Source organism: Cibotium barometz, chromosome 43 (genome assembly GCF_041138505.1).
Source record: "Cibotium barometz isolate CiBa-2024 chromosome 43, ASM4113850v1, whole genome shotgun sequence".
NCBI classification, from domain to species: domain Eukaryota; kingdom Viridiplantae; phylum Streptophyta; class Polypodiopsida; order Cyatheales; family Cibotiaceae; genus Cibotium; species Cibotium barometz.
The window spans coordinates 4,018,515-4,034,791 of NC_141088.1; the positions used below are offsets into that span (position 1 = coordinate 4,018,515).

Sequence of the window (16,277 nt, forward strand, 5' to 3'; positions counted from 1 at the left end):
TGAGTCTAACATAACTACTCGGATCAAGTAGATTGATATCTATAGAGATTGTAACAAGATGTGGGATGATATAGACGAGGACCAAGAATAGAGCATAAGTGACTTTAATGGATTCATGTTCTAACAAACCAAGGACACTCTTCAGAGAAGCTTAGGACAAAGTTTGCATAGTAGGGAGGATGTACTTGACGGCAACCACTCACAGGTATTGGCAACAAGACACGCTGTTTTTTTAAGAAAAGTGGAACTCGACACGAGGGCAAGCACCGAGCACTCATGGAAGGACTACATGATTTCCGTACAGCATATGGTGCCATTCATTTCTGCACAGCATGTGGAAAATTGGGGAGAGGGGGACGGAGATCCTGTCGTGTCCGTCCTTGTGTGAACCGATCGTAGCAGACATACCCTAGGGGCCGATTTCAAGCACATGGATGGACGATTTCTACAATCGAAGCTGGGAAACAGAAGAGCATTCCATCAAAGGAATGCATCTGTTAGGGATTAACAACAGCAGCAGTGCAGTTGGTGGTTGGGATATGCTTAGCTTAGAGGAGGCACTTCCTTCTTTGGAAGGAGGCATGCCTGCCCCTATTGACAGCCTTGCATGCATCTTATACAAGTGCAGAAAAGAGAGAAATCGTACTGTTGCACTGCACTTGTATTCATACATGCGCAAAAGCGGGCTGGAAGCCCATCGATTTTTAGGAAACTACCTTGTTTCCATGTTGGTGGAAGTTGGAAGCATGTGCCATGCCCAGCAAGCCTTTGACAGGCTAGTTTATCGACACGAGTGTTCCTGGAATTCTCTTATCACAGGTTATGTCAAATGTGGGGAGTCACAGCATGCTCTCATCCACTACCGAAAAATGCAAGAGGATGTTTCTGTTCATCCTAATGGGCGTACTTTTGTGGCCTTACTGAAGGCTTGTGCTAAGTTGAAAGATGTGGAAAGAGGCCAGGAAATACATGCTGAGATCACCAGGAAGGGGTTTCTGGAAAGAGACCTTTTTGTGAGCAGCTCTTTGGTCAGTATGTATGCCGAATGTGGTTCGCTTGCAAAAGCACAGGAAGTGTTTGATATTCTTGCAGTTCGAGATACAGTCTTGTGGAATGCACTGATTACAGGATATGTTAGGCATGGGCACGGTAAGGAAGCACTGAACTGTTTTGAAAAGATGCAACTTGAGGGTGTTTCTCCAAATGCTGTCACTTACATTTGCAGCTTGAAAGCTTGTGGCAGCATAGGAGCCATAGACAAGGGCCGAGAAATACACGCTGAGGTTTTCAGGAAGGGGTTGTTGGAAAGAGATCTTGTTATGGGCAATGCATTGCTTGACATGTATGCTAAATGTGGCTCGCTTGTAAAAGCAAAGGAAATATTTGAAAAGCTTCCATTTCAAAGTGTTGTCTCTTGGACAGCACTAATTGCAGGGTATGCCAAGTTCGGGCGTGGTGAGGAAGCCTTGAATTTTTTTGAACAGATGCAATGCGAAGGCGTCTCTCCGAATGCTGTCACATATGCGTGCAGTTTGAGAGCTTGTGGCAGCATAGAAGCCAAAGACAAGGGCCAAGAAATACATGCTGAGATTGCTAGAAAGGGGTTGGAAAGAGATGCTGTTGTTGGCAGTGCCTTGGTTGACATGTATGCCAAATGTGGTTTGCTTGCAAAAGCACAGGAAGTGTTTGACCAGCTTCCAGTGCGAGGTGTAGTCCTCTGGACTGCACTTATCGCAGGTTACACCAAACATGGGCGGGGTGAGGAAGCACTGAACTGTTTTAAATTGATGCAACTTGAGGATGTTTTTCCAAATGCTGTCACATTTATTTGCAGTTTGAAAGCTTGTGGCAGCATAGGAGCCATAGACAAGGGCCAAGAAATACATGCAGAGATTGCGAGAAAAGGGTTGCTGGAAAGAGATCTTTTTGTGGGCAACGCATTGGTTGATATGTATGCAAAGTGTGGCTTGCTTGCAAAAGCACAAGAAGTCTTTGACAATCTTTTAGTTCGAGATATAGTTTCATGGACAGCACTGATTGCAGGATATGCTGAACATGATCGTGGTGAGGAAGCACTTAACTGTTTTGAACAGATGCAACTGGAGGGTTTCTCTCCAAATGCTGTGACGTTAGTTTGCAGCTTGAAAGCCTGTGGCAGCATTGGAGCCATAATCAAGGGCCAAAAATTACATGCTGAGATTTCCAGAAAGGGGTTGGAAACAGACCTTCTTGTTGGCTGCACCTTGGTTGATATGTATGCTAGATGTGGCTTGCTTGCAAAAGCTCAGGAAGTGTTTGACAAGCTTCCGGCTCGAGACGTAATCTTGTGGAATGTATTGATTGCAAAATATGCCCAATTAGGAGACAGTAAAAGTGTTTTTTACTTATTTGACAGAATGAGAAGAGAAGGCAAAAAGCCAGATCTTGTCACATTCACTAGTCTTCTTAATGCATGCAGTCGTGCAGGTCTAGTGGATAAGGGCCAGACATACTTTGAGGCTATGAGCAAAGATTACGGAATCGCTCCAACTCTTGAGCACCATAGCTGCATGGTTGATCTCCTTGGTCGTGCAGGCGAATTAGTGAATGCAGTAGTGATGATCAAGAGGATGCCATTTCAACCAAATCTTGTGGTGTGGCGTACTGTGTTGGGTGCTTGCCAAAAGTGGGGCAATGTGGAGCTTGGAAGACAAGCCTTCAATCATGCAGTGCGATTGGATGAGAAGGATGCCGCTGCTTATGACTGTATGCCTAGCATTTATGCAGACAGAGGATGCGACAAGGTTGAGGCAATGAGAGTAAAACCTGGTCATAGCTATCTCCTGGGGGTGGTTCAGGAGTTGGCTCCTGCTGCCTGGGGGTAGATGGTCTTTGTTCAGGAGTTGACTCCTGCTGCCTGGGAGTCAATGGTCTTGGTTCATGGTTGGTCTCGTCATTAGCTGAGGTGTTCTCAGGCTTGTTTGCCAGACAACACACAAGATCAGTCAAGGATAAGGAACAGCACTACTCTTTGGGGAGTTGGTCCTTGTTTCTTGGGGAGTTGGCTCTTACTGCCCAGGGGTTGAAGGTTCTGGCTCACAGGCAAGGTCCTTGTTAGGTGGGTTCTTCTGAGCTTTAGCTATCATACAAATCAGACAACCCACAGGACTGGTGAAGGAATAAGGGACAAACGCACAAAGTAGAAAGAAGATCCTCCCTCATTATTTTAGTGCTTAGCACAATAGCCCAGAAGCTTCTTTTTTGAGGAGGGGGGAGGGGACCCTCTAACAAACTCCCATCATAGATGCTCTAGCTGTGCTAAATTTAACTCACGGTGTTTACCAAGATCTTATCAACCTTTCCTTGTCTTCAAAATTCTTCAAGAAGATTGGCCGGGTACTGTTTATAAACTACGGCCTGATGGAATTTACGCGTAAGTGTGTTCCATAGTGGGGAAATCATGAGCAGTTGTTAGGTCGCGCAGGCAGTGGGGATCCATTGACTTTGGATTGCAATGCTCGAGAGCAAGTTCATCTCTGTATCCTCCAGCTTTTCTCTGTGAAATAAAGTGAAGTATCACCATCCTCTCTCTTTGAAATAAAGTGAAGTATCCCCATCCTTATTCCAATGCTTTGTAAGGTACGGAGGAGTCCAATACTGCACAGGAGTACTTCCAGGCAAGAGATAGGGGTGTTCATTGTTGGAAGAACTAGCCTAATCAAACGTGCAATGTCATCAACTAGCTTAATTCCGATTACGAGATGCTAATGACAGCAATAATCTGTGTGTAGAAATGAACTGATTGTTGAACTAGTTGTAAAGATATTTATCTTTGATTACAAGTTCTTTTGGTTACATCAACATGCATTGCCAAACTGAAAAGTTTATGTTCCTAACTGTCTAACTGAAAAAAGTGCCAGATAAGTACCATATGGCCAGCTAAGTGCCACGTGGCCCTTCCAGGTGGCATGTCCTACATGTATGTGTTGGCTGCCTCGCCCAATCCCCCATTCGGTCGGCATGTGGTTAGGTGTGTAGGGTGTCAGGTGCATCAGTTTGCATGCAGGCGGGTAGGTCGGGGGTGTTGTCGCCCTCCGATGATGGAACTTTGTAGTCGTGTACAATCATGTTCATCACGAACAAACCACTCAAATATCTTGTTGCTCTCAGACAATGGATCATACTTCACTTTCATGTTGATCCTTCAGTCCACAATCCCTTGTGGTAGACATTCCAAGGCCTTGTCGTCAAGTCAAGCAAGCCACATATGTTTCTTGATACACATCCATAAGAAGCTTTGATCCCTCGTGTGTAGTGGATGCTGAACCACAGTACCTTTGTCTAGCTTGATCACTTGATCAACCAACCATGTGTACAATGCAAGATGTAAGATGAGAGTCAAACCCCCCCATCTTCCTTGAGCATAAAGACACCTTCATGAAGCATGAGCCATACAAATCCTTGATCTTCAAGGATTATCCAAGTATCGGGCACTGATGACGTTAGTGGGGATGTCGTAGTATCTAGTCCATACTATGCATAATGGAGTTGATAGTTATATAGTCTTGTGGGTTGATACCATGAGTGTATAACATACACGTTCCTAAAAGGTGAATTTGGGCATGTTCTTGGATTCATCTAGGTATATATATATATTATCCAAGTAATCATGGGCAGCTCATAAGCATGGACACAAGTCCAAATCCATGGCCCACGATCATGTGTCAACCAAATGAAAAACATGAGCCTTCTAAGAGCCATCACACCATCTTGTTGTTGAAACCAAACTTTCTCAAAGAAGAAGAAAATAGTCCATGCATCATCATCAAGTATAGTATCCAAACCATACGCCACCACCCCAACGTGTTGATGAAGACCTCTTTCTTCATGAAATCCAAGAACTTGGTCACGATCAAACATAGAGCATGATCATGTAGAGAGTCATCACATGGCCAATCAATCCTTCTCAAATACTTGTAATGTGATCACCAACATGTGTTGAACTATAGGTTTCCTTGTCCTCGAATCCACCATCAACAATTGGCTTCACATGCACATTAGTGTCAACAACTTCATGCATCTCAAGCATCCCAAAAGTCTCGATGACAAATAGAGTAGAAAACCATCATAAGCATCACCATCCTCATCAAATGTAGCAAATAAAAAGAGAAAACCATCATATGCTTCATTTGCACCAACTTGGTCCAACTCTTTGCTCAATAAGTCTTTAAACAAATCCATTGCAAAACAGAGAAGATCTTCCTCCTCAAGCAGACTTAAGGAATATCTTCTCTGTTTCTGTCAAAGCTCTGGAGATACAAGGCAAACTCAGCTATAATGAAGCCTAGCACTAAGGATCATAATAAATAGAAAGAATTATTACAACAAAAAGGTAGTTGATAGGGCACATACACCACTAAAAATAGAAAGAATTAACACAATATCAATTGGCTGCAACTTGGACCAAAACTTCACAATATCAACTGGCTGCAACTTGGACCAAAACTTCACAATGTGAAATTTGCATGTGTGCTAATACAGCATAAAGATATACCTAGATGAATCCAGAAACATTCCCAAATTAACCTTATAAGAGAGTGCAATTTATAACAGTAGTCATCCACAAGACAAAAAACCATCAACTCCATCATGCATAGTATGGACTAGATACTACAGCATCCCCACTAACAACATTAGTGCCCAATAGTGGGTGTAGAACTTGGTATCAATATATGCTCCCACATACACCCCCCCCGCGCACACGCACCCACACACACGCACACACCCCACACCACCATCTATACTCCATAGCTTTATAAGCTTTACTCACTTTAAGTTATTTTTCCCTCTTCTCTAAAGCTTCACATGTAGCTAGTTATCTTCTTCAAAAACCCGTTGCCTTAAGAAAACTAGACTCTTGGATAAAATCTTCTTTGTGTCTTGTACACATTTACAAGAGGTCCTCCTTGGCTTTTTATAGCCTTATACTATATAGATTTTAAAAGAAAAAGCTAAGTTTTTAATAGCTTTAAAAAAGACCCTTCAAAAAAGCTATTATGTCCAAAACTATTCCCATACAAGCTTCATATAAGGATTTTGACAAAAATTCCTAAATTGCTATACCCCTCTAAAGCATGACCTACATATTTCCAATGAATAGACTCCCCACAAAAATAATGCCAATGATGTGAAGAATCGAGAAAAAAGATTGCCCGATATAGAAGCCCACCGGATCCAAAAGCCCACCGGATCCAAAAGCCCAACATCCTAACATAGTCATTGATGTCGATCACCATATGGCACACAAACGTCGAACACGTGTGAAAAACCAAAGCAAAAATTTGTTGAAATATACAAGTGAATAGGGTGTGTGCGGGAACAAGCCCTTGGCTAGAGGCTGAAAAAGAGAATCTGTAAATGTGAGAGAACCTGTGAAAAGGTGAGAAGAATCTACTGGGAGAGAATAAAGGGTAGCATGAGGAGATTTAGGAGGTGTGGAGATATTCTGGGAGGTGGAGAGAATCAAGCAAAAGAGGTGGAGTGAATCAAGGAGAAATCAGTGGGATTGGATGCTTGGATGTAAACTCTATAAATTGAGGCATTGGCCTAATGAGAATTTGCTGGTTTTTGATTATCCATGCCTACATTAAGCTATCAATTGCTCACTAATCACGTGTTAATTATCATCTAATCTCTTTGTTAATGATGTTGATTCTAGCATTTGATCCACCATAGCTCATCACATTACTATAATTTAAACATGGTATCAGAGCCTAGTCTAGAATCCATCAAGTTTATGAGCCCATTATCTAACTAATTAAGATTAGTAGATGATTAGAAAATAATCACTTTTTTAGTTATTTTCAAGTAGCCCACTGTACCCCCAGCTAGTGGAGGGGCTTAATCTCCCTCCAAGAGAAACATTGGCTCAAGCCCTTCTAGGCATGCATAGCTATGTCATGTGTGCTCCAGCCAAGCAAATCGGCGCAGCAAACCGCCTTCTACAGCTCAGGAAAATCGCGATTCTGTAAGCGCATTCTTTTTGAAGAAAATTTGATATTTCTGCTGCTCCAGATCAAATTGCTCTATTTCCTCTTGGCCCTAGGGGTTTTCAAGGGTGCTCTACAAGCTGGTGAAGTCAGAATTTGATTTGATCAAGTCTACAGTGAGATCCAAGCTCTTCATCAAATCTACAGGTGACTTTGGTAAAACAAAGATTAAGCATTCAATGGTTGGTCAAATCTTGTATTTCGTGGCTTAATCCTCTATTAGACTAATTGCTATTGATGGCCTTAAAAGCATTTGAGCTCATTTGAACTCTAAGGCCTCAGATCTGGGCTCCCCACATACTCTATTTTTTGCACACAAAATAGAGGATTAATTTGCTAATTAGTGATTAATCAATGTTAATCACTATATTTTGGTATAATTGAGGGTTCAAATTAACCATTAGGTATCTGATACACATCCTTATAACTTCAGATTGTAATTCAGAGATGGTTTGATACTCCAACCATTCCGTACAAATTGGTTACCCTTGATTTAATGTAATTTCTGGTAAAATTATGCTGATAAATTTGTGGTAATCATCATTTCGAATTTAACCCTTGGTTAATGCCTGCAAATCACACTCAAATTCAAGATTATTCACAGCCAGAGTTGCATTTGGGAAGAATGAATGCTATATGCATTATGTATTATTGGGCACATTACATTAGTGTAAAAATGGGATCAGACACTGCCCTTGTCCAGAATAAGGCAAGAGGTAAGACCTCCCGCATAGATTTGGGTTTGCATTATATAATGACACAAGATAGACATCAAAAGCCCAAAAGAATTGTCAACAAAACATTTAAACATGTTGCTCACATGGAGCAAGAACTAACGGTCAAGCTCATGGCCCCAGCCATGAAAGAAGAAGAACATCTCTTTCCAAGAGGAAGATCCACACCAAGAAGAAAAGCTAGAGGAAGCATTGAAGGAAGACATAACGCGTGAAGACAAGCTGCCAAACAACAAGAAGACTGAAAGAAAAGGAAGACATGGACGCGTGAAGAGAAGCTGCCACACGACAAGAAGACTGAAGACAAGAGAAAATGTGAGGCTCTAAGAAGTGAGGAGCCATGTGAAAATCTCTGAGAGAGAGAGAGAAACCCCACAACCCAATGTAACCTGCCCCAACAGAGTAAAACCACCTCTGAGCCACCGATGATGTAGGCCATGTGGTAGATGTATGTGTGAGCACTTTAGTCAAGGTCACGGCGGGCACTTGTAGTAGCCTTGGACACATAGAGAGAGAGAGTGTGTCAAGGACTATGAGTTTAGGGACTTGAGGCACTGGTCGTCGCGCAGACTATCAAGTAAGAGGGAAACTTGGTATAGGGTCCAGAGGGTCCAGGAGTGCTAGGAATATTCACTGAGGGGAGGTGTTGAAATATACAAGGGAATAGGGTGTGTGCAGGAACAAGCCCTTGGCTAGAGGCTGTAAAAGAGAATCTGTAAATGTGAGAGAACCTGTGAAAAGGTGAGAAGAATCTACTGGGAGAGAGAATAAAGGGTAGCATGAGGAGATTTAGGAGGTGTGGAGATATTCTGGGAGAGGTGGAGAGAATCAAGCAAAAGAGGTGGAGTGAATCAAGCAAAAGAGGTAGCATGAGGAAATTTAGAAGGTGTGGAGATATTCTGGGAGAGGTGGAGAGAATCAAGCAAAAGAGGTGGAGTGAATCAAGGAGAAATCAGTGGGATTGGATGCTTGGATGTAAACTCTATAAATTGAGGCATTTGCCTAATGAGAATTTGTTGGTTTTTGATAATCCATGCCTACATTAAGCTATCAATTAATTGCTCACTAATCACATGTTAATTATCATCTAATCTCTTTGTTAATGATGTTGATTCTAGCATTTGATCCACCATAGCTCATCACATTGCTGTAATTTTAACAAAATTTCCCATCATAAGTACCAATGCCAGATAAACAGTTTGCAACACCTTCGGTAGTTACATTAGCCTTGCATGGAATAAGCACAATGAATTTGCTAAAAAGATCAACACTCATCAAACATTGCGTATTACGATCACCCAAAATGGGAGGCAGATTTGCTACAAAATTCATAGAAATATCTTGGAAAGGGCCATCAAGAATGGGCAATGGTTATAACAAACCCGCTTTCTTCCCATGCCATGCTTTCACCTTTTGACAAATAGGAAAATGTTGCCATAAGTGAACACATCCCGCCTCATTTTGAGCCAGTAAAATTGCCTCTCAATTTTCTCCAACATTGAGTTCATGTCCCTATGGCCCCTATGGCTACCAATAATGGCGTCATAGGCATCATAAAGAAGCTCAAAACTTCTTCAAGACACAGTCAACTCTTGTGGAAAAACTAACCATCTCGTATCAAGAAATGACATGGTCCTGTGACATCCCCAATGCCTATTCCCACTGAGTACCAGATTCATCTGAATCCGTATACTTGTGCTTCATTTCGTCTAGTCGTGCACACCAAAAAGCTCCATGCATGTGGATTAGATATAGAAGACTCCTCCTTTCCTGCTTAATGTATCGTCTTCATTAGGTTGGCCTTTAACTAAAGCTTTATTACAAACTTAAAAGTTATCATTTATGTTATTATAACTTATAGGCAAAACAAAAAACTGATGTGGAGTTGTATTTTCAAGGAGTGGAGGATGGAGTGTTCCTAATGTGCTAATTATGTGTTTAGATGCCCTGCAAAGTAGCAAATCACATAAATTATTCAATCTAATACACATTGAATCTTAAACACAATCTCTATTAAAATTAAAAACTTACAATTTGGCTTCTCCATGCATACCAAGCATGGAATTCAAGAAATATGTCTTTCTTTTCTTGATATCAATTATGTTGCATGGAAGATACTCAATCACACCACTAATTTACTCTAGCGATGCTGCTAGTCACTCCATTATGCACTTTGCATCAACTAAAGCTAGTGCAAAGCCTGATGATCTGTGTGAACCTCAAAATTACACCCATAAAGAAAATGTATGCTTTAGGTTCTAGATTACAACTAGGAGTTCCTAATCATATACCAAGTAGTTCTTCTCTACAGGGATTACTTGCATCGATGATCACCTGGAATGGGTCATCCCGTGAGAGGCAAGCACTAAAACATGGCTCAGATAAAGCTACCGATGATGTTGCCCTACAATTATAGAATTTATGTGAGGAAGATACAAACTCAGATGATTTAGCTTGGCTAAGTACTCATCTAAGGTGAATATACTTCTATCATTTACATTCTATATTTCTTTATGAAGTCTAGACTTTCCATAATCGTGGTGGGTAAGCTAAGATTTGAAGCATAAAGCATAAAATAGAAGATACTTTATGTCTATTATTAACTTTATGTCTATTATTACAATAAATGTTTCCTTCTCGTCTCATTGGTGTCACCACATAAATAAAGACTGATAAGACTGTATCCAAAATCAAAATCTTGACATTCGAGATAAAAATTTGCAGTCCATCATTCTATCATTGGAAAGATACTAAAAAGCAACTTGGAGCACTTGTCCTACCAAGGAAGAAGATCTGGGCCATACTACATTTTTAATTTTTACACAAATTTATTCAGAATAGAAGACAAGATTCAAATAAGAAACAAGATAACATTATTCCAATAAGCTTTATTGAATAAATCAAGGAAAGGTTATACGACCAAGCCTAACTCTCATAGAGTGACGATACATCTCAACCAACATGCCATAATACACTTAGTCAGAGAGGCTTGGCTAGCTATTGAGATCCTATGCCAAGGAATATAGCACCTAAGAGTCATATACATAAGTCTCTTAAGATCAATTTGAAGATATCCATAAAGAACTATGCCTCTTATACAACATCTAGGTAAATGAGAATCATTGTTGTAAGGGAAATGTTCTCTAAGAGACACTCATCTTGGTTACATGTAGCCAGCATCCACTATCATATTTGTATTTCGAATTCAGCAAGAGTAGGGAAGTAAAGAATCTCAAAATGATGAGCTAGGGTGACTTGATCTGCACAACGAGCTAAAGGGAGGAGATGCTCGAATATAAATGCTATCATGTTATCCTTTTCAGATAGGTACACTACAAGAAAACTCTATGCTTACACGTTACTATGTTAACATCACACCCCTTAAAAATAAATGGTTTGCTGTATTTAGGTTTCTAAGTGATGAGAGATGTTAACATCAAGAGAAAATGACAATACTGGTGGTGACATTTAACATCACAAAACTTACGCCATTATAAAGATACATACAAAGTCATTTTCGGGCCTTTTTTAAAGGAAATAATGCCTTTGTGATGTTTAACCTCACAAATGTGACACTAAATGTCATAAATTTTGTGACATTGACATTTAGTGTCATAACATACAAAGCGATTTTTGGGTCTTAAAGAGAAAAATGCCTAGTCCAAGGGTAATGTTTTAACGTCACTATCAACAAGTGATGTTTAATGTCACCCATGCTCGAAAATAATGAAAATTGGTAGAAATCATGCATTTGAGCCTTTGTTTTAATTCTCACTGCTCTTTTTCTCTTTGTTTCTTCCATGTGAATGTCTCTTCCCACCCTTTCCCTTACCTATTGCTAAGCTCTATTCTCTCCCCCTCCCTTGTCTCTTCCCTTCCTCTCTCTCACATCCACTCTCCCCTTTCTTGCTTGAAAATATTTTCCTTTCCTCTCTCTCACATCCACTCTCCCGAGTCCCCTTTCTTGCTTGAAAATATCTTCCTTCCCTCTCTATCACGTCCATTCTCCCCTATATTGCTTGCCGATTTCTATTCTCTACTCTCTCTCAAATGGAGCCATAAAAGAAACTCTTGCTTGTCCTCCTCACCCAAGTATTATAGGATCTAGGCTTTGAAGGAGAAACATTGAGAGATGCATTTGCTATGTAAGATGCCACTATCAAGGACATGCACTAGCTTCTATGCGAGATGCCACTATCAAGGAGGTCCAAGTATCAATAGTTATGATGAGGGAGATACAAATCACAAGGGAATCTCCCTTGATCATATGGGAATCAATTCTTATATAGGAGTAACAAAAGAAAAGCTTCACCCTAAGCGACGACAAGGTCTCATTTTTTAATATAAATTTATTGATTTATTATTAAAGCATATGTATTACTTTTTATGCATGGACATGTAGCATAAGCATAAGCTTATATAAATAATATATATATATATATATATATATATATATATATATATATATATATATATTCTTATGAGGCTATGTCTTATGCAAGGAGCTCTTTTGGATAGGATCTATATGTATAAGAGGTATTTTATAGCTTCTATTATGTAGAAGATCTCTATAAATATAGCTCTTCTACATAGGATGTATATGTATAGCTTAGGACTATGTATAAAAGGTCTTTATAGATTCTATGCATAAAAGTAATTTCTATACATAGATCATTGAGAAGAAACTTTCTTAAGAAGAAAGCAACCGATGATCATTGATGACAGCAGGAGCATTACAACAAAGCTCGACGCCAGAGCTTATAACTGCTGCTAGCTTGGTGGCTCTGACGATGCTTCTCGCGAAAGGAGTAGCTTCCTGGTATGAAGAAACGTGTCCACCTTGGCCTTGAACTCGTCCGGGGTGAGCTTACACCAGTCATCCTCCTCCTCCTCAGGCCCGTCTAGCGAGCTTGCAGCTTGCCAAGCAGCAGCAGCAACAGTGGTGGTGGCGGCGGAGGCGCAGGCGGCGCTGCTCCCAGCGGTGGGCGTGGTGCCGGCATGAGTCATCCTAGACTTATCAGAAACTGCTAATGCGCCCCACTGCTGTTTCTTCTTCTTCTTCTTGCCAGCAGCAGCTTGCGATCGCAGCTTCTTGCTAGGAAGGGGTGTATGATTGTAACCGAGGACAGCAATAAGCAGGTTCATTAACAGGAACGCCATGAAAGGGCTGCAGGAGAACGGGCTGCTCGCCCACATCAGAAGAACACACACCATCTTTTAGGGCTGTCCACAGATTGGGGCTTCTTATGATCATCATCATGCTTTTGTTTTTCAATGTCGACGAAGAAGAGAAGCCAGTGCGCGGCCAACAAGTCGAGTCTAGTCATGCAAGAAGACAGACGTCGTCCTCTCTCAGATGTGGACACTGGCTCCGTCAAGGTAACAAGCCCACAAATGAGTTCATCCCCACTTGAAGCGTAAATGAGCTGAATAATTCACGCCCCACCCCCACATGATGGTTACAAAAAGAGCTTGAAATGTTGAAGGGAACTTGTTTTTTTCAAATGTTGCCCAAAAAAAAAGCCCCCAAAAAAAAGCCATTGCTACTTGAAATGAGATGAGAGTCTGTCCACAACAATCTTAAAGTCAAGAACATTGATTCAAAGAACAATCTTAAAGTCAAGAACATTGAAAGGGCTGCAGGAGAACAAGCTCGCAAAAGTGCATAGTCAAGACCCCCCACCCCAAGCTGAAAATGTGAAGAAGCGACTCATACTTCTTCAAAACTGTTTGTTTTTTTTTAATGTTGAGAAAAATAAAAAAAGAAAAAGTGATTGCTACTTGAAATGTTGAATGAAAGAAAAAGTGATTGCTACTTGAAATGTTGAATGTTGACTAGACAGAGAAAATATCTAGAGAGAGGTAATTCAAAATTGAGATATTTCTGGATACAAAAATTATCTTGATATCTAAAATGAATTCCCCTGAAACAGAAGTTCAAAATGAACTTTCCAATGTGCATTAGGAATTAATTGAATAAGTGTATAAGAGACCTTAGTCTAAGGATCCACATTTTTCCAGAAATTTTTGGATTAAGGTCCAAATAAGGTTCCAAAGGGCCAATAGGATTAATCCAAGTGTTGGGATGATAAAAATAAAAAGAATAAAAGAAAATACCCCAAAAATGAGTAAATGCTCACATAAGATGAAGAGTTGACTGAGTACAGGGTTTATTAGTTAAAAATTAAGGTATATTAGTAAAAAAAAGGGATATTTTGGTAAAATGATGCATTTTTAACACCTCAATAAGGAGGGAAAGCCACTTGAGGTAGGCGCCTTTTTATCATCATTACTTGAGATTTTTTATTTAAAAAAATTAACATATTTCGTACCTCATCTCTCTTGGTGCAAACTGGATTAAGAAAAGGGGGGCCAAACTGATCCAAATCTTGTCCGAATTGGATCAAACTGAAGTTGGAAGGCTCTAGAACCTAGTTGGACTTGGTTAGTGGCCTCCCTCACCAATAAATAGACCCTCATTCCTTTGTATTTTCATCTTTGAGCAATACCATGCCAGTATTATCTCTAAATTAGCATATTTCTATTATCCCTCTAATTTGCCTCTTCTCTTGAGAGCTTTGGAGCTTCTCTATTCTCCATCCCCTCTTGGAAATTACCCTCCCTCTCTTGGTGGCCAAGGACTTGCTTGGGGGTTTCACTTCTAGCCAAAGAATCAAGCCATATATTCAAAGGTAAACCTAATTTATTGGATTTTTTTTCAATTCTCTCAATGATTTTCTTCTTCTCAACCCCTTTAAAGCTTGAGAAACTTTCAAAATCAATGGCTTTTTCTTCAAATCAAGCTTTCCAAAGATTCATAATGTTTAATTAGATTAAGGTTAATCTCTATGCTTAATTATAATGTTTTCTTTAAGAAAATCTCTCTGATGGAACGATTAGTCATTCTTATGGCTAGATCCTTGGTAGAAGGATGATTCTTAATGACAATCTCTTTATCTTAATCCAAACTCTAGGCTTAAAAAGCTAGAGAAAGAGATTGGTTATTTTTATGATTTTTAATCTTAAAAAAAGGATGATTAATTCTTTTAAACTTGTTTATCATATAGAAAAATCATATTAACTCATCCTAAATTGAAAGAGGGTTATGCTAACATCCTAAATTGAAAGAGGGTTATGCTAACATTTTTAGAAATGAGGAATGGTTATTTTAGTTTAATCAAGAGAATTAATCAAAATATTGTTATAATTATGCGATGTATGCATAATTTAATTTTAGTCTAAAAGAGGAGTTTCTATCATGTTTTCATTACAAGTATTCATTTAAAATAGAAAAATTAAATATTCTCAATAATTACAGCAAAGCTATGGTAAAAAATTTTAGAAAACAGGGATCTTTCAGCTGGTATCAGAGCGAATTGGCTAAAGTGGATCAACTGAAAAGCCAAAAATGCCCAAAATTTGTGAAGTAACAGTAAAAAGTTGTAATTGTGTGATGAAATTCATACAAATTGATATCCAGACTGAATTTCATAAATTGGTAATTGGGTCTTCAGATAGAAGTTTCGCAATTGTATGGAATCCCTGACTTGCTTGAGGCCTAGTCATGATGGTATTTACCTTATAATTCCAAGGACCGTGACTACCCATACATACCGAGGGTATAATTGCAGCTCTTTACTGGCATTATATACGAGTAAATCTAAGACTGTGAAATTATAAGTAAAAATGCTATCCAGATGATGAATTCGAATGTGGTTGATATGATTTTAAGATTCTGGTTGAGAAGTGATGAGTTGATTTGGATTCTGATGATTGAGACAATTCCTGAATTTTGGTTGAAAAGCGATCAGTTGAACAAAGCCACAATGAGGATGAATGCGACGAGTCCCTATGATGATGTTCGTAACTGGAATGATGATAAGGACTTCAGCAAATCACCACGAGATTAGTGGATTGTGTTGTGACAGATTGCTACTGTTAACACTTGACCTAGTGGATCCAATTAAGGGATGACAAATTAAAAACCTGCATAACTGAAACTTCCATGGAGGAATGTTCAGATGGAATTTTCGGTCTGTGGACCATTATTGTGTTAAGAATATGAATGATATGTTTTGAATGAATTGTTATCTGATAATGAGTTCTATATAAGGGATCTTTATCCCATGATTCTATGGAGAGCTGACCAATCTAAAGAACCCCAAAATCAATCGGATCTAAAGTCAGATTTGAATTGTAAATAAAAGGACTTAACAAGAATTTTTGTATTGATAGGATCATGGATCGAGGTCGTCGTGGTAGGAATGATAACCCCCAACTCAATGAGGAAGAGCTCGACTTGGATGTTCGTAAAACTCTTCATAGATCACAGCCTGGACCTTTCAAGGGTGAAGGGGAAAACTTGGGCGAGACTGTCTTCGAGAAGTGGATCGAAGCAATGGAAGAGTACTTCGATGTCACCGGGTACAATGAGAAGAGCAAAATGGCTCTTGCAAGGCTAAAGATAGTAGAAACAGCAAGAGTAGCCTGGAGAAACCACTGCGAGACAAACCGT

General features: G+C 39.8%; 1 protein-coding gene across 1 annotated transcript; it reads left to right on the forward strand.

Annotated features, from left to right (window-relative positions):
* On the forward strand, positions 1-3,581 carry LOC147613433 (pentatricopeptide repeat-containing protein At2g03380, mitochondrial-like). Its single transcript, XM_086781364.1, has one exon. It carries the CDS (start codon positions 435-437, stop codon positions 2,862-2,864), a length of 2,430 nt encoding a protein of 809 aa, XP_086637490.1. The 5' UTR covers positions 1-434; the 3' UTR covers positions 2,865-3,581.
* The last annotated feature ends 12,696 nt before the right edge of the window (positions 3,582-16,277 follow it).

What these genes read in the sequence shown, in the direction of transcription:
- LOC147613433 (XM_086781364.1), top strand. Translation starts at nt 435, where the DNA reads ATGGACGATTTCTACAATCGAAGCTGGGAAACAGAAGAGCATTCCATC.